The sequence below is a fragment of the Apium graveolens genome, chromosome 2, assembly GCF_009905375.1.
Source record: "Apium graveolens cultivar Ventura chromosome 2, ASM990537v1, whole genome shotgun sequence".
In the NCBI taxonomy this organism is placed as follows: domain Eukaryota; kingdom Viridiplantae; phylum Streptophyta; class Magnoliopsida; order Apiales; family Apiaceae; genus Apium; species Apium graveolens.
The window spans coordinates 3,018,846-3,037,961 of record NC_133648.1 but is presented as its reverse complement, the minus strand read 5'-3'; the positions used below and the strand labels follow the sequence as shown (position 1 = coordinate 3,037,961).

Genomic DNA, 19,116 nt, shown 5'->3' with positions numbered 1-19,116 from the left:
CTTACCTGCCAGTGATAACCTAAAAGACTTGTGGTTTAGTGGTTGTATTGTATCTTAAGGCTTCTATGGCATGAAGTTGATTAACCCGGCCGATCCAGGCCTTCTCTATTAAGTTTACCTCTTACAGGTTTCAGATGTGTGGAGACGTCTTCTAAAGGTATCATAGGAATGTCATTAATAGTATCGTTTGTGATGTTTTCATTCATTGGTTTCTTTCTCGTAATCTTTGATCGTTACTGCTTGTAAAGATGAAATTGTATGATACATTTGTTCTGGACTACTCGCAACGAATTAAACTGTGATGTCCAGGTCATGACAGTGCTTGTAGCCTTGTTTACTTCTAATGCCATGAAAAATATTCCCTCCGTCCCCTCATTTCTTTACAGTTTTTTTACATGCTTGATACGCATTTTAAGGCAACTATAAAGTATACTTCGGTAATTTATTTTTAAAATTTTCTTTTTTTATAAAAGTTTGAATATTATATTTTTATTTGAAAGAAAAAGAAAATTAAAAAAATTTATGCAACTACATTTAATAAAAGCATTAAAGTGGGTGCCGGGTCCCCGTCTCCAATGTAAAGAATTGAGGGGGACGGAAGGAGTATTAAGTTTCAATTACATTTTTTCTCAAATTGAAAAAAATTGTCCTACATGAAACTTTGTAATATTTAGTAACTAAGATTATGCTAGGCAAGCTATATACTGCTATATACTCCATCGGTCCCTATTTATATGTTCATTTTGGCTTTTGACCGGTCAAGTTGACTAAATTTTGACCGAAATTTACACCTATTATATAATTGACAAAAATAATAAAAATTATATCATTGAAAAGTACATCTAGTCTATTTTAAAACGTAACCTTCGGATTTAAAAAAAATTAATTAATATTTTTAATATTAAGTCAAAAATCGGTAAATTTGATTCCTAGAAAAACAATATATATGGGCACATAAATTGGGAAAGGAAGTATTATTACCATAACTTAAGAAGACACGTATAACTCGATATATCCAAATTAATCAAAATTTTCGAGTGTTTAAATTCATACTCAACCATAGTTGGATTGTAAAAGATATGCAACATTTTAGACAAACAATTATAATATACGAACACGTTCAATTGTGTAATTACTAATTTGACATATCTTTGCTGACATACAAGGAAAATCTGCATTGACAATGTTCCACATGGATTATATATAAAAATTCAACACAGTAATTAAATCCCCGAAACAGCAGAAGAAAATTTTAATTCACTATTAAGGCATAGAGAGTATGCTGCTTCAAAAATGTATCTCTTTTCCATCAATAATGGGTACAAAAAAGGGATGAAGAAGACAGCCTTATGAAACCCAGCAACCAAACACAGGCAGATTGTACCCCAATAAGAATTATTTTAAAAATAATGTGCTTTTGATTTATATCCAATCAAGCTTTGATTTGATTTAAAAGGTCACCGTGAAACTTCCCTTAAAAATCCAGGGACATCTATAGTTGAGAGTTTTATTCTTCTCTCGCAGTTTACAACTGAAAGGCTCAAGAAACAGAATAACGCCGCAAGCTAACTGGATCATCTACTTAGTAATTAGTTGCCGAATGACATATGGAAGAATGCCTCCATGGTTGAAGTACTCTAGTTCCACCTGCAAAAGCATACAAATCATCAAACCCATACTACAGAAACATAAACAGACTAAAGTTTAAAAAAAAAGATAACAAGTACAGTAAAGTAGAACAAAGAAAAGGAACACATATAAGGTTTAGTAATATGGAGCATGGCAAGATTTTTTTTTAATTGGTACAAGGTTATTTGCTATCTAAACACTTAACATGCCCTATTAATCATGGCCTTTATCTAATTGAGAAAGTCATATCTATGGACTATGACTAATATAACTTGCTTTGACGAAAAAATAGTAATTTTACTCTCCCTACTCTTCACCCGAAGAAACTTTAGCACTTTAAAGAACATATAAAACATCATTCGCTCATCAACTCTTTCAAAAAACTTTTAATTCTATCTAAAGCTACATATATTATTTAACAAAGAATAAGGTTCACATACCTCTGTGTCAAAACGGACAGTGCAAGTAAAGGATTTCCCTGTATCAGTTCGAACAGTAACATCTTGTCCAGGGCGAATATCACTAAGTTTACTTGGCAAATCAATGGTATAACGCTCATGACCAGTGAGTCCTAGTGAATCTGCATCTTCACCAGCTTTGAAACAAAGTGGGACAATTCCCATACCTACTAAATTACTGCGATGTATTCTCTCAAAACTTTTGGCAATCACAGCTTTGACTCCCTGTTACATTAATCAAATAATTAATGCAACTAGAAATATATGTTGTCTAGTTAACATTTTAAGGCACAATAACCTAGTTAAGCAAAAGTTACAAATCTCACCAGCAACATTGGGCCCTTAGCAGCCCAGTCTCGGGAGCTTCCACTTCCATATTCCGCGCCAGCCAAGACAACAGTATCTTGACCAGCAGCCTTGTACTTCTGCAAGTTTAAATTATAAATGTATTAGAAGCTTATCCACAAAAAAAAGTTGAAATAAAATGTAATTCAGGAACTCTAGCACATGATCCTTCGGAATTACCACATCTGATACCTACGAGGGTCATACAGATGCAATACAAAGATAAAAAGATATGAGAAACAACTCCAAAGAAGCGATTTACTTACAGCAGCTGCATCGAACACAGAAAGTTTCTCTCCAGTGGGAATATGTAATGTCTTTGGCCCAACTTCCCCTTTTAGTAGCTTGTTAACAATCCGTATATTGGCAAATGTTCCTCTTTCCATAATTTCATCATTACCACGTCGACTACCATAAGAGTTGAAGTCTTTTCTCTCGACTCCGCGCTCAAGCAGGAACCTTGCAGCAGGACTGTCCTTCTGAATGCTTCCTGCCGGAGAGATATGATCTGTCGTTATGCTGTCCCCAAAGTTTAGTAGGCAATAGGCATCCTTCACTCCATGGGGTCCAGGAGGGTCCATTGTCATATTCTTGAAATACGGTGGCTCGTGAATATATGTTGATTTTGGATCCCATGAGTACAATTTGGCCTCCGGAACTGAGAGATCATTCCACATAGGGTTACCCTTTGTGATAGCTTCATAAGTACTCTTGAACATCTCAGGTAATACACTGGATTGAACAGCCTAAAACATACAAAACTTCGATGTAACTTACTGTTCAAAGTAACATATATGTTGAATAACTTGCAAGAATACAATTTTGTACCTCTGTAACTTCCTCAGTAGATGGCCAGATATCTCTGAAGTAGACATTCTTACCATCCTTGCCTACTCCAATTGGATCTTTTTCAAAATCAATGTCAACCTGCAAAATAGAAAATAAATATATATTTTTGCCTGTTTGAAGTGTCTTAGAATAAAGTTACTTGTTACTTGCTATGTTATTTATACGTTTTGCTTGCAAGACATAAATTAAAATATAAAAAATAAAAAATTATCGAACAAAAAATATTGGCAACAAAAACAACTCTAAATAATATTAATTTTTGTCAAGTAAAACTAAACACAAAAGTCAAACACAAGTATGGAGTACCTCGTTTTGCTTGCAAGACATAAATTAAAATATAAAAAATAAAAAATTATCGAACAAAAAATATTGGCAACAAAAACAACTCTAAATAATATTAATTTTTGTCAAGTAAAACTAAACACAAAAGTCAAACACAAGTATGGAGTACCTCCTTCCAACTTCTTCAAATTCATTTGTAGTTTCATTTATGTCATAAGTTGATTTAAAAATATCATCAATCAATTGCATTTAGAAATCACATCATTACCGTGCCAGCAAGAGCATAGGCAACAACTAAAGGTGGTGAGGCAAGGTAATTTGCTCTTGTCAGAGCATGGACCCTGCCCTCAAAGTTACGGTTACCAGAGAGAACGGCTGCTGCAACAATGTCTGGAGGAAAAAAGCAAGAGCGTATATATTAATAAGCAGAAAAAAGAGTAAACAAAAATATGCCACTTCTGCTGAATCAACCAAGACTATAAATATTACTAGTACAGTACAAAACAGCAACAATACCATTCTCAGATATAGCAGAAGCAACTGATTCGTCTAAATCCCCCGAATTCCCAATACAAGTTGTGCATCCATATCCAACAATGTGGAACCCTTGTTGATTAAAATATTTTTGCAGACCACTGCACAGAAAGAAGGGGAAAAGAAAACATTATGTGTAGAAACAGAAAAAAAATGTTGAATTAGCAATTTATAGTTGAGCAATTTTGTATTTAGTTAATAGCAGTACCTCTTGAGCAAATACTTGGTGACAACTCCAGAACCTGGAGCAAGACTAGTTTTTACCCATGGTTTGACCTGCCGAATCATAATACAGTTTCAGCAACTATTTGAAGATACAATTGAGCAACTATTATTATAATATTAAGTTCCTACACATTATACTAGCACTCTTCACCAAGTGCATGTCCAACTGTACATAAGTTATCCAACAACTGACCTGTAGTCCCAATTCACAAGCCTTTTTTGCAACAAGGGCTGCTCCAAGCATTACACTGGGATTTGATGTATTTGTGCAACTTGTGATAGCGGCAATTACAACGCTACCATGCTTAAGTTCAGCTGGCTGTCCATGGAACGAGAATTTAGCAACTTTTTCTTGTGCCTCTTTTGGTACAGCAAAACCCTGCATTGTAAGGACAGGTTAGAGAAAATGTAAACTAAAGATACCTATTGCAGATGTCAACAAAAGACAACCAGAGAGAATGATACTGCAAACTAATGATTTCTAGATTCCGCCCACAATTATTAAACTTGATCTAGTTTTGGGAGCAATGATGTAGTAAAAAATATTTTAATGTCAAGTATAATTTCAAAAAACACACAAATGGGCTATTTGTCATGAAAGTGATATTAATTGTTTAAAGACTCACCTTGAATCCAACTTTGTTATCGAGACAAGAATGCCAATCAGCTTTCATATCCTTTAAAGGAACCCGGTCGTGAGGCCTGTGAAGGTTTGCAATGAGCACCTTGCAGACTCAAAATATATAGATGCTAATATATGAGAACAGCAACTGGTATATGACATACCTCTTTGGACCAGAAATACAGGGTTCAACTTCTTCAAGATCTAGACTCAAGTAAGATGAGTATGCTCTATCGACTTGAGGCTACATTGGGGAGAGGGAAAGGTATAATATAACAATACACCAACTGAACTTAAAATTAGTTGCAGCATTAGTATAATACAAACCCTTACCTCATTGTAGTCAACAAACATTTTATTAGCGCGCAGGTATGCTTCAATCATTGCCACCTAATTTTTTAAAAATCTTACTATCAGAATATTTTTCAAACATGTAGATGACAAAACAATATTATTCAAAGTGCTAGTATAACATTGACATTGTGATACAAAAGACAGTGACAAAATTACTTACAGTATCATCGCTTCTTCCAGTTAATTTAAGATATTCCAAAGTGACATGATCTACAGGGAAGAACCCCATTGTTGCCCCGTATTCAGGAGACATGTTTGCAATGGTTGCCCTGTCAGCTAATGATAGCTTTCTCATTCCATCCCCTGAGAATGTAAGTGCACATTAAACTTTATGCTCAATCAAGGTCACAAGAATACAGAAATCGACTACAGTTTTTTATTTTTAATTACCATAGAACTCCACAAACTTCCCAACAACACCATGCTTCCTCAGTATTTGTGTCACTGTTAGGACCAAGTCAGTAGCTGTGACACCATTGCGAAGTTTTCCAGATAGCTTGAACCCAACAACACCAGGAAGAACCATGCTCATTGGCTGAATACAAGAACAAGCATTAGAACATATTCGGCTGAATTCTTCGTTATATCAGGTTTAAAAAAACAATAACAAAATTAATCAGTAATTCATTTGAAAAACACACCCTCCTTTTAATAATAATTGCACATTCAGAAATCATTCCAGATGATTTTTATGTATTGTTCTTCACGTAGCATCGTTAAAGTAATGCTGGTCCTATTTGCTACATACAGTTACCAAATTTTCCTTGTTCCTCTCTATCAATCTTGGCCTTGATTAATTTTTTTATGGTACACTGCAAGATGTCGGATAACATCCATACAGGCTGCTGTCTTCAAACTAGTCGCTACTATTTGAATGAAGGTGATAAACGATATGAAAAATTGTTCCAAAGAGTTCAAATTGTTGAATGTAGGAGAAAGTAACTATCATGCAGCACTACCTACCTGTCCAAGCATTGCGGCCTCTGCTTCAATACCTCCAACTCCCCACCCTGCAACACCTAAACCATCAATCATAGTGGTATGGGAATCTGTTCCTACCACACTATCAGGGTATAGTACGCCATCAGAGTTAAAAACAACCCTTCCAAGATATTCGAGATTAACCTGAAGATATTTGAAAAAGAAATTATATCAACCTGAAAATATCCAAGAGGTTACTTTTGAATCTTAACAAGTGTGTGTGTGTGTGTATGCGAATTACTCTAGAGCAAAGAACATGAATCTTAATACACAAATAAATATATTATAACAATATTGTCTTTCCATACCTGATGCACAATACCAGAACCGGGAGGAACAACAAGCATGTTGTGAAATGCATTTGATCCCCACTTCAGAAATGCAAACCTTTCTTTGTTTCTCTGAAATTCAAGCTCCATGTTTGCTTGCACAGCATTTTCTGACCTTGTAACATCAACTTGAACCGAATGGTCAATGACGAGATCTACAGGGACCTGTCCATATATAGGAATAAATAATAATTAAAAAAATGTAATATTCGGAACATGAAAGTTAACTGGACATGTCTTATGAATTAAGAATTGAATGTTAGAGGCTCAAACCTCACTCATGGAGCATTTAAGTGTACAAATATGAACCATTTGTAAAGCCATTTACATAAAAAATAACTCATATGTCGCTTTACCAAAAATTAGCATAAATAAGTAAATCAGCAGAAAAACAGGGACACCTACCAAAGGATTAATCTTGTTAGAGTCACTGCCAAGTCTATTCATGGCATCACGCATACAAGCTAGATCAACCACAGCTGGTACACCAGTGAAATCCTGCATGCAATATTAGGTTTCAAGATGAGACATGCTTCAGAGTTATTAATACTTAAGTAAAGTGTTTACAGACATAACTTGCCTGCAAAAGAACACGGGCAGGCTTAAACGGAATCTCGACCAGATTGGGAGATGTCTTTTCCCAATCAATGATTTTCTCAACATCTGCCTTGGTCACTTGAAAATTGTCACAGTTTCGAATCGCAGATTCAAGAAGGATTCTAATCGAGTATGGCAGTTTTTCTGTTGGTGCATATGTGACAAACCATATAAGCAAATACTGGTCCGTTTACAAATAAATATGTACTAACGTCTAAACTTAAGCGCAAGTTTCTAAATATTACCTATCCTTGGATCATTCATAGCAGGGAGGCTATAAAACTTTCCGAACTCACCACCTCCAGGCTTAGGAAGACTAGTCACGATTCCATTGAAAGGATGATCAGCAGCTGAATGCATACAAAACACAAACATCAAAAATAAAAATCGCCAATGCAAAAACCACTTGCAGTATTACTTCTATGAATTCTGAAACATTCAAATATATTATATTAAAGTAACTACTCCAATAAAAACATGTAACATATGCAAACAAACAAATAACACCTGTTATAAGTTCATAACACCTCAACATAAAGTGAACAATTCGGAACATCGAATCTTAGCATTTATATAATAACAAATTCTACTTGTATTTTAGTGTGTCTAATAAACTATGTTTCCATGTCGTATATACTTAGTGTATTTCGGACGTTTGTATGATAAAACGATCTTCCGAAAAACATATTACAAATCGCAACAAATCACACTATATACAGTTAACAAAACAGAATTATAATTCTCAACAGTTTCACTTCCACGAATCACAACAATCATGTTACATATAATTTACAAAAAACGCGAAAACCGATAAATCAAAGTAGACAAAAAAACATGATGCTACACAAATTACAAACAAAAAATCGATAAAAGGCGAAAAAGTACCCATAGTAGCGAAGGAGCGTTGAAGGCGTTCGAGAAGAGGTGAAGAAGTCCTGATCTGAGACGTCAAACTAGCCGGAGACTTCCAATCAACACCGTGACTCCACCTCGGAATCGATCTCAGAAAACTATAAGATCTGTACTGATTCAACGCACACGGCGGCTGCGAAGGCGTCACCGGAGAACAAACAGGTTTACGAGTCGAGGAAGAAGCAGCTCGTTTAATCAGAGCACAAGTAGTCGAAGAATACGACCTTTTATACATGATGACAATCAATAATCAAAGCTCGCGCATCAACGAGATAAGATAAGATTGTTAGAGAGAGAGATGATTGTAGATCAAGTGTTTGATAAAATGACGCAGAGAGATGGGAGAGAAGGAGAGAGAGATGGGAGAGAGACTCAGAGAGATGGGCGTGTGGAGAGAGAGAGGTCTAGGGCTGTGTGCCGAGAAATGTGTTGTGTGTATATATATAACAGGGGACTGTAAGTATAGGTCAGGAGTCTGGAAGGAGTAAGGAAAGGCGGCCACTTGGAGTTTTTTGGCTTTTTCTTTTTTTCTTCCTGCTTTTTTGGCTATTTTACCGTTCTTTTGGAAATTAACTTTTTTCTTTTTATTCATTTTTGGTCGGTGATTTTTTTTTTTTTTTTTTGCCAAATTTAAAGCAGATTTCATTAATGACTTAAAAGAGATTCAATCGGGACAAACCCCCAACTGATCATGCAACCAGGTTGAAAAACAAATAGAGCTAAATAATTAGCCATTTTGTTTCCGGATTGCTTAACAAACTGAATACAAATATTCTGAAAATTAAAAATGAAAGTAATGGTTTCCCGGACAATCCAGCACGCATCTCCCCCGAAAACAGTAGCTTCACAATTGACCCTCACATTAATTCGATTGATATTGCAATGTTCAGAGGACTCAGTTGCAACAACGGAGTTTATAGGCCTCATATTATGAACAAATATTTTTTGTGAGAGGTGAGCACATGTGATTTTCACCACCGTTTCAAACGCACCCCAGCTATCTACCTGCCGGACACCAGCTATAGACCTGCCGAAAGTGTTGTTGATGCGAGATATCCAGATCTCCCAATACACCATCCAATTCATTTTCAACACAACCACCACATCGCACAAAGCGAGACACATCGCATAAAGCGAGACAATCAAACACACAAATAATAACTTAAACAGAACAATACGAAAAAACCCAAAATTCAAAAATCTCAGAATAACACCAAATTGTAATATGTTGTTAGACCAGAGATTTTGAATCCAAAAACTGAATTTTATTATAAAATCCAAGCTCTTACCTTAGTACCTTAGTAGATCTGAAAACTAAAGTGAAAAATTGTAATGGATTTTTCGAGTTTTGTAAAACAAATCTCGATTTTATTAAAAAAAAAAGTGAATAAAAGAAGAAGATGAAGATGAATATGGAGATAGAATTGGGTAGAAAGGGGGAAAAAGAAGGTAGAGCGGCTAGGGTTAGGTGAAGTTAGGGCGGCCGACTCTCATGCGAGAGAAATTTTTATCAGCGAGAGAGTTTTTTTGGTCGGTGATTTTAGTTAAATTATTTTTGTTAAATGAAATAATAAATGTGGGGAAATATTATTTCGGACGTCTTGTTTTATTATTTTTAAAGAAAAAATAGGTAAAAATATTAAATCATCCTTGTATTGATTTTTTTAAGAATTGTTTATGTGCGTTCATGGGGCAATTTTTTCTTTTTACCACTTTTTGCACGTAAAATTAAAAATTGATCCGGAAATAACATTTTTCTAATCTGATTACTATTGATTCGTTTGGTCTAAACATTGAAAAAGTCAAAATTAAAATTATTAATTGTTATATTAATTATAAACAATAATGTAATTTAGTATTTGAATCTTGTTAAAAATAATTATACACCTAAATTTGGAAACATAATCACAATGAAAGGACCGACACCATGACAAGAGAAAATGTAGAGATCTCAAATTTTTACCCAAAAATTTCTCCAACTATATTTTGATATCTCACATAAATAGTTGACAATTTTTCATATTATGGGACGCCGCATGCATTTATGCGCCCCGAATCAAAATCAGTCATGAGTAATGTTATTTGATAATATTTTTGAAAAATATCTGACAGAACTAAAATTTTCTCCCAAGAACTTCCCCTAATTGATGTATCGTATACTAGATAGCAACCTTTTTACATATAATATAAGATCCAATATATATTAATATGCGTTCACAATTTAATACGCTATGTGGTTTTATCACATTATTTGATAAAAAAATTGAAAAATGTTCTTGTGAACCTCGTCCTCCTCATCGAAAAATTGATCGACATTTGTTTATCCAAAATTTCGTGTAATTTTGTTATTAAAAATTACGAAATATTAATTTTATCTGGTTAAAGGAAATTGCGATATGGAGAATCGAGATCCTTGATAATAACAAATTCTGGTAAAAATGCTGAAACATGGATTTATAAATTAAAGATGAATTTTTAATATCTACAAATATATTACTACATTTTACAGTTTATAATCTTTTCATATCATTCCGGGACCCACTTATTTTTTAATTAATCGAATATAATTTGGATTAGTGAAACCATTATTGAAATATATTAGTCCCATGTCCCACAGTCCCCCTTAATTAAAAAAGTACATACTACATAGTTTTAATGTTCTTTAAAGTGATTAGTTGCCACACAAAACGTGCTTGTGGTATCAACTTTTCAAGCCACTGTCAATTATTCTATGCCATCCTCTTATTTTCCATCAAAGCAAAGTCGCCAGAGAAAGTCAATTTCGCTTCGTCCGATCGTCGTGTTTGCAATGTGTTACTATGCCTCCGGTTGTGAGTGCTGTCTGGGAGTGCCGTTGAAAACTGACGAGAATACGTGCCCTTAGAAAAATTAGATAATTATTTAATATTCTTTTTTTAATTTATACATATTTTGATATATAAAATATAAAATAATGTTTTTTAAAAGGTTTGATGGTTAAACTAATAACTACATCTGTCGGACTGTTTAGCAGTGGGGCCTACATCCCCAATTTTTAATTCACATGGACATTTTTTATAAAATTAATGTGAATTTATCAAAATTTCCAATATCAGACCTTCTGTTTTTCTAATTTATCAATAATTTTAGAAAATGTTCCTCATCACAGCTGCTATGTCTCAATCATATGATGCTATTGCTATTTATAGTTTTTATACCGAGTCGGTGTCAAAAAATAAATAAATATCGAATATAATATAACTAGACGTAAGAAGTAATGCGAACGTAATCATACATATTACGTATATGTGTTTTTTTTAAAACAGAATTGCTTGATATTTCAAAATATTTTTCAAAATCGTTCCAAAATATTAATATGTCTTAAATGATAATTATATAATCACGCGTGCATATATATACTCCACAAATTAAAACCGGAATCATAACAAATAATTCCTTAACCGCTTGATTCATGCTCCAGCAATTAAAATGACACTGCTCTAACCTAACACTGCTCTTTTTAATATTACTATAACAATTAAAATAACAAACTTGACAAAAAAGTAGAAATGAGATTCCAACAATTATTCTACAACTTGACTTTTAGCCTAACATATAAACTGTTTCTAAATTAAATCATCCTGCTCTTTCGCGGAGACTTTGAGCTGCCTTTTTTTTTGCTAATTGCGACTTTGAGCTTTTAAATTGTCACAAGGGTTATTACTCTCTATTTTACTTGCCATTCATGCATATAATTATCGATTGTATAATATTTATAAATCTTCATCAATATATAACATTATCGGAAATCGAGGGAAGCTAGTTTATACTTCGTCCGTTTCAAAATACAAGTCTTTTTGACTTTTTACGCGTACTTTAAGATGTATAAAAGTCATAATTTCACACACATTTTTCTAAAATTTATTTTCTTGAATTAAAATTTAATATGCATATTTTTATTCAGAAAAAGAAAATTTTAAAAATATTTTTTCGAGCTATCTTTTTTATTCACCTTAAAATACGCGTAAAAAGTCAAAAAAGTCAAAGATACTTGTGTATTTTGGGACGGAGAGAGTATCTTGCATTGAAACGAACGAACACCGATTGTTCCACAATTATGAACAAAAAAATGTAGCTAAGAACAATAAAAAAACAACATAAATAAACTGATACAGGAAAATGTTTCACTATTGAAAAATAAGCCTGGAGCAAAATTTGTAAATAACACTGTTACAACATACATGAAAGCTTGAGACGGCATCGGTGTTTCTCTATGTTTGTTCTTGAAATGCTGCTGCTACAGAACTTTTCTTTGCTGGATTATATACGCTGAAATCACCAAAGTCTCTCCTACCACTGGAAAACACGTAAATTATTATCAACAACTTAAAAGAGGAGCCAGGTTATAGTTGTTACGAGTAATGTCATCATACCTGTGGGTCACATCCCAACCAGCAGGCAAGAAACGAGGCTTGATGGCATCAACAAAGACTTGTCTCCATCTTTTGCAAAATTCCTGAATCCCATCATCCCCGTATTCCTTCAAAAGATGATTGACAACTTGATTCCCATGGGGTCCGTGTCCCAGCAGCGACATCTTGGAAGTATTTTTAGAAGAGGAAGTTCCATTCAATGTACCATTACATGCTGAGGCAGATTTTTCAAATGTACCATTACATTCTGAACTAACTTCACTTTCTAAACAAGTCCCGGAAATTACTTTATCAGAGTTCGTAGATATGCTATCAGTGACAGAGCTTTCCAAGAAAATCTTAGCTGTAAAATGAGTCGAAGAGTTTTCACCACCGTTGCCACTTGTTCCTCTCTCAACTGCAAGTGAACTATCTCCTATATGGGCGTTTAAGTCATCCTCGCGAGCGGGGGATGTCTCATTACCAATATTCTTTGGCTCATTGCTACCCATTTCACTACGTAGTTCATGAGTACTATCCACGAGATTGGTGTCTAGGAAATCCTCAGGGGAAGAAGATGTTCCATTACGATTATCCTCTTCATTATTGGTGTCCAAGTCATTCTCAGGGGTAGAGGATGTCTCAATACCAGAATTTCCCACTTCATTGTCTGTTACAACATGCTTGACTGACAATCCTCTCTTTTTTGCAGCTCGCCTTCTCTCGTGAGGACTCATTCCAACTTCCAAAGCTCTTTCCAAGTCTTCTTGTGATATTTTTCTTCCTCCATAATATTTCATGACAATCTGTTAAGAAATACATGCAATAAAAGTATAAAACAAAAGCTCCATCAGTTAGTTATACTTATTTATCAGAACCACGATATAACACACTCTAATTCTGAGAGGAAGCTATGATTCAATTAGAAGTCAATACAAGACTATTAAGTACAATGACTTTACATAGTGCAACCGCTAAAGTTAAAATATGAGCAACTACAAGTAATTTACATAACCCTGCTGTGTGATAAAGGATTTAAAATTGTGTTTTGATAATGTTTAGTAGGTGCACACTCACACAAATCTAATTAGAAAAGTGTAAATTTAGCACAATAACCTATCCTAATTAGAGGGCCGGGGGGTGTTTATTTAGAAGGTTTACTATAGGTCACTGTCTGTGCATGAATCTGATAACTAAACTTTTTTACTATTACAGTTTATTGCTAACTACGTCAAATCAAAATCTTTATAATGCATCCAAACCTGTGTAAGTTCTTCATGGCGTTTGGATGGCATTCTTTGTCCATGTCGTAAGAGTGCCATAGCTGCTGATCGCAGCTCTAAAGGAGATACACCTGCATCATCAAGATGGACAGTAGAGGCAGACGAACCAAGTTTCTTTTGTGCTTGACTAGCATCAACTACTTTTTGTAGAAAAAGCGGAATTCCAAATTCTGCAGCTACAATTCTTTTATACTTCTCAGCAGCACTATGTGCAATTTCATGACAGTCCACACAGACTAGGACAATGTCATGAGAACGATGACTTTTTAAATGTTCTGGAAAGTGCACTCTGTAGCATGAGGGTATAACCCTGTAGCGTAAATAGTGGTTCTCTTCTCCACAGCCAACACATATGTTTTTCTTACTCTGAACATAGAAATCATTGTCATCATCTTCAGGTCCGCCTTTGGGTTCAAAAAGAAGCATTACTGCAAGTGGATCGTCATCAACAAGTTTTGCTAGATCTCGACGTAGATACCTGAAGCAAGTAGCACTCAGTAAGATTGTAGATAGGACATTTAAAACCTTAAAAATCACTCGAGCAGAGCAAGAGACTGGAAGATCAAAACAAGAAACTAATACATTTTCGGGCTGTTGAGGAGGAAACATTACAACAAAGAGGATAAATAGAGATAATGAGGTAACCACTAACCACTCAAGTTTTCTTCGGTCACAATAACATAGTAGCCGCCCATCATTTGCATATATTCTACAGTTGTGATAAGCTGGAGATTTGCAGGAAAATTTTTGAACAAAAAGCTCCCTAGAAGCCATACGAGAAACTTGCTTTGAATGGTTATATGTATTTCCTTTAGAAACTAACTGCTTTGTTAACTTTACACTTCTCTTGGATAATAAAGTATAATTATATATTGAAAGGGGACAGCTTCCATTTGGACCAAGGTGCTTTGGAAGAATCATACTAAAGATATCATCAGGCTTCCCTGCATCATTGTTGAAGATATAAACAAGGTCTTCAATATGACTGGAAACAACAGCAGAAGGAGAACCGGCGCTAGAAATAAGATTCAGAGCATCCAAATTCATATCTGCTTGCAAGATGCAGTCATAAATATCTGCTTCACTTGTTGGAGCATCAGCTGCAAGAGCAACAATAGCCTGATCCGATAATACATATTTCAAGCTTTCGTCATGCATACGAGCCTAAAAGCACATGAAAATCAAGTAAGCTGAAGAAAAACAACTTGAATAGTTAAAGTTAATATTCAAGAACAAAATGAAAGAAGGCATCAGAATATCACTAAGAAGTGAGGCACTAATATTTAGAGAAACATATGAGGTAAATTATTAACCCTTACAATCTATCTCATTAGAATGCTAGAAGTAAAAGAAAATAAAAAAAGTTCTCTTTACTAACAACCTTATGAGTTATGAGTTATGAGTTATGACTAACAACCTTATGCTAGCAGTAATGCACTGAAAACTGATTGGGGGGGGGGGGCTTGGGACATGCTTCAGCAGCGGTGATTTTGATTTATGCTCATATACCGTGTCCAATAATGTGATGTATTCTCTTATTATTAATATACGAATGGTCATGCTCATATACCTGGTCCAAGAAATGTGATGTATTCCCTTGTTATTGTTACATGCTAACCATCAGTTTACAAATAAAGACTTCAGAAATTAATTTTATTATACAATTTTCATTCAATAAAAATTAAATATTGATTTTTAGGAATTACCGAGAAAGGAAAATTTATAGGGAAAGTGCTGAATAAAAGATTGGCGAAATGTACACTAGTTTGTTAGGCATAAATTGGCTACAGCAAATTTATTTTTACATAGATATTCATTATCCAGTAGGAAGTGAAGTATACATACATAAAAGAGACTGCACAAGATTGGCTTATATTACAATGAGAACCCCGATTAATGAACAATAAGACTAACCATCAGATCCCTCCAAGTGCATAATGTTCTCACAAAATCCTGAAACTACATTGAAAAAAAACACAGGTTATTCCTACAACATAGAAGGCTTTACAAGAAACCAAGAAATAATAATAAAAAAGCACACCTTAGAGTGACAGGTAACTGAAGAAGCACTTCCTCTATCATTGAAATGACGGTTGATTATTGAAGATGCTGCAGACTCTCCGGGACAAGACTCCATTTCTTTTGCAAAAAGTTGAAGACATATAGCATTGGAACGCCGATTGGCCTCCAGAACAGGATGCATTTTGTCATTGAAACATGCTGAATTTTCCAACACATTTAGTCATTTGGATTTAAAATACTAGGAGAATATTTTGACATACTAAGAGGACACTAACTGGTATACTACTCGTATTCTATGGCCGAGTTGAATCCATAAAATGCATTTAGTCCATCATATAATTATATAAATTTCAACCCAGCTCATTCGTTGATACCAGCATTCTTGCATCTGAGTGTGTTTGACTCGACCATTAAAATAATCCTGCTGATTGTCTATATAATTTTTCTTTTCTTGTTGAATTCAAATATTAAACTGAAATGTATATGTGGTATTTATTTATGATAAAAATAAGTCACCAAATTTTGGCATCCCTAACAGAGTAAAACCAGCAAGAGACTTTATACAAGAAGAGGAAGGACTTTATACTGTGGCATGTCGAAATGTATCATGTAAAAGAATTGTGACCAGAATGACAATTTAAAAAGGGACCGAGCTCACCCTCGGCGTGCATAATATATGTTAGATGACTGACTGACTAAGGTTACTAACATGATTCCAGTTTAAAATCTCTCTTTCTGGCTCTAATGCGCGTGGGAGTGCAAGTTCAACAGCTATTAAGAGTGGTATTAATTAAAAATTTACAAATGAGAGAGTGAGAGAGAATACCTTTGTCCTGTTCTATAAGCTCAGAAGCAAGACGCTTTGCAATATATAACAAATAATGTGAATCTGTTCGAGCATATTGCACCATCTCCAAAGGTAGTGGACGCTGTCTCCAGTCTTCCCTCTGCAACTCAAACAGCGAATAGTAAGTGCAAAACACTAGGGACATTCAGCTTTCTTAAGATCCTATACAAATAAAAACATAACATATACAGGTTCTACACATCTTTAAATATTAATATGATTCCGATCTTTGATGTGTTGCCAGATTAACAAGAACAAACTTGTACCACATTAGCAAAAATAGAGGGAGAGAACAAAATGACATCAATTTAACAGGGATATATAATCAGCATAACAAATGTTTTACTATTCTATAGTATGAATCTGCATCCTAACATGTATAAGTATCAAACAAAACACAGTAAGAGTTGTCCATCCGGCAGTGGCACTACCTAAATTTCTGAAGTAGGCAGCATATAGCCCACAGGGTTGCAATAATCCAGTAACTGGATCAAAAGTATTAGTGTTTAAGGGTGTTCATATATTATCACAGCAACCACAAAGTCCATGAATAACTATGAAATAGTGTGACACAATATAAAATTTAAATGTTTATCTCTTTGAAGAGGAACATAAAGCGTTGTAAAATATTCAAATAAGTGAAAGAACAAATTTCAAACCTGTAGCAGTTTGTTCGTAGCAACACCACAATACGTTTCCAGCAAGTACGCTAATGATTTTTGTGATTTTGACAATACTTCACATCCCTGTAAGATTAAAACTTTGATATAATTAGAAGGCATACTATCATTACGCATAGAGACTGTGAAAATTAAGCTAGAAAATATTACAAAACCATCTTTCTTTCAGAGCAAGTACATCAACGACATCAAAGCCTATTTACTATTACAAATTATATTCATATAGTTTTATACCCTAGACCTATAATCCAAAAATGAAAGAACAAATAATATTAGTGATAGCAAACCCCACCTTTGCAGTGTCAAATAGATTGACTACATAGATATGGAAATCTTTCTGCAGCCAGAGGACATCATTGTCAGCTCCGTGAAAAACCTAAAAAAAAGAGGGGTGAATTGCTGATTAATAAATATCCAAGTTGCATCATACTAGCATCAATTATCTGCCCACAACTCGTTCAATATGCCACTTAAAAATTGAAAAAAGGGTACATAATAAATCAGCAAAGCTAGAGACTTTAAATGAGATCCCAAATACAGTTGTTATTGGTTACCGCTGCAGGCCATGTATAGTCAACAAAGACAAACGGTATAAGGGGTAACCAATTAAAGTGCGAAACGTATGCATTCAGGATCGAATATGGCACCTCTAGCATTACTCGAAATATACAAATCTTTTACCTTACAAATGGAAGAATTAGCAAAAACCGGGCGAAGAATTGGCATTACATCATGCAAAGCTATGGTATCCACCAAATAATCATCGCTATGAGTAGATATCTATAAAAAAATTAAATCTTGATCAAATTAACATTTAAAAACAACAAGAATTCTCAGACGAAGCTTGACCCGTAAAGTACGAAGCTTTAAACTAAAGAAACACAATGCAAGTAAAAATTACCAATTCCTTACTTGTATAAGAGCCGTAAATCCTAAAAACGAATGTAAACTATGCTGCTCCGTATCGACAGCAAACACACTCTCTTTACTCAACACATCAACAAGCTCTTTTAACTTCACCTCACTATCAACCCACACATACGAATCACTCATTTCGGGTATCGTATTTTCCCCATCATTCGACAAAAATGGAATCTCAGAACACTTCATCAATTGCGTAATTTCACATTTATACGGATGCAAATTAGAATAATTATCTGCCAAGATTTAACTAGGGTTTAAGACAGACCAAACACAATCAAAACAAAACAAAACATAATAAAATTAATTAATTTAAATTAAATAAATGTAAGTTTAGATTATTACCAGGACTTTGAGAAGTGTTGAGATTGAGATGTCTGAAAGGAGAGTAGGAGTTGTCGGCGAAGACACGTTTGAAAGAGTGTTGAGGTTTGTGTTGGGATTTAAGGTAACATGAACAGGATTGAGGTTCTGAGTTTTTACGAGGTTTTTTATAGAGCGTAGCGACAATGACGGAGATTGTCGCCGCTAAACATGCCACGGCGACGGCGAGTTTCATCTTCTGTTTGTTTTCCATTCACTGTTCCTGTAATTTTTCAACAACATTGTTTTTCATCTATACATTATTTTTCAAATTTTTCTTTGTTTTTTAAATAAAAATATAAACATAAAATTTTAATAAAAAACATTTTAAAAATGGGGTTTGGTCCACAACCCCGGGTGGTTGTAGTAACCACCTTCCGCATTGAAATATTGCGGCAGATACTGCCGCATTGTTTCATTGCAGATGCAGATACTGCCACATTGTTTCAATGCAACAATACCCCCGCATTGTTTCATTGCTACAGCGCAATG

The 19,116-nt window shown here is 34.5% G+C and overlaps 2 protein-coding genes across 2 annotated transcripts; both read right to left on the bottom strand.

The window, feature by feature from the left end:
- Positions 1–1,242: 1,242 nt before the first annotated feature.
- Positions 1,243–8,542, bottom strand: LOC141706693 (aconitate hydratase, cytoplasmic). The gene is made up of 20 exons (XM_074509492.1): positions 8,091–8,542; positions 7,451–7,555; positions 7,189–7,349; positions 7,014–7,106; positions 6,588–6,773; positions 6,262–6,423; positions 5,689–5,833; positions 5,459–5,601; positions 5,278–5,334; positions 5,109–5,188; positions 4,949–5,024; positions 4,516–4,701; positions 4,306–4,373; positions 4,080–4,198; positions 3,832–3,953; positions 3,261–3,359; positions 2,699–3,178; positions 2,414–2,512; positions 2,070–2,312; positions 1,243–1,647 (listed from the first exon to the last, which is right to left on the bottom strand). The coding sequence occupies exons 1-20, from the start codon at positions 8,350–8,352 to the stop codon at positions 1,579–1,581; spliced, it is 2,955 nt and encodes a 984-aa protein (XP_074365593.1). The 5' UTR covers positions 8,353–8,542; the 3' UTR covers positions 1,243–1,578.
- A 3,401-nt stretch (positions 8,543–11,943) lies between these two features.
- On the bottom strand, positions 11,944–18,853 carry LOC141706692 (protein RRP6-like 3). Its single transcript, XM_074509491.1, has 12 exons — positions 18,607–18,853; positions 18,253–18,497; positions 18,022–18,120; positions 17,633–17,716; positions 17,320–17,406; positions 16,640–16,760; positions 15,833–16,011; positions 15,706–15,750; positions 14,444–14,955; positions 13,771–14,269; positions 12,530–13,314; positions 11,944–12,452 (listed from the first exon to the last, which is right to left on the bottom strand). Exons 1-12 carry the CDS (start codon positions 18,836–18,838, stop codon positions 12,368–12,370), a joined length of 2,973 nt encoding a protein of 990 aa, XP_074365592.1. The 5' UTR covers positions 18,839–18,853; the 3' UTR covers positions 11,944–12,367.
- Between the last annotated feature and the right edge of the window lie 263 nt (positions 18,854–19,116).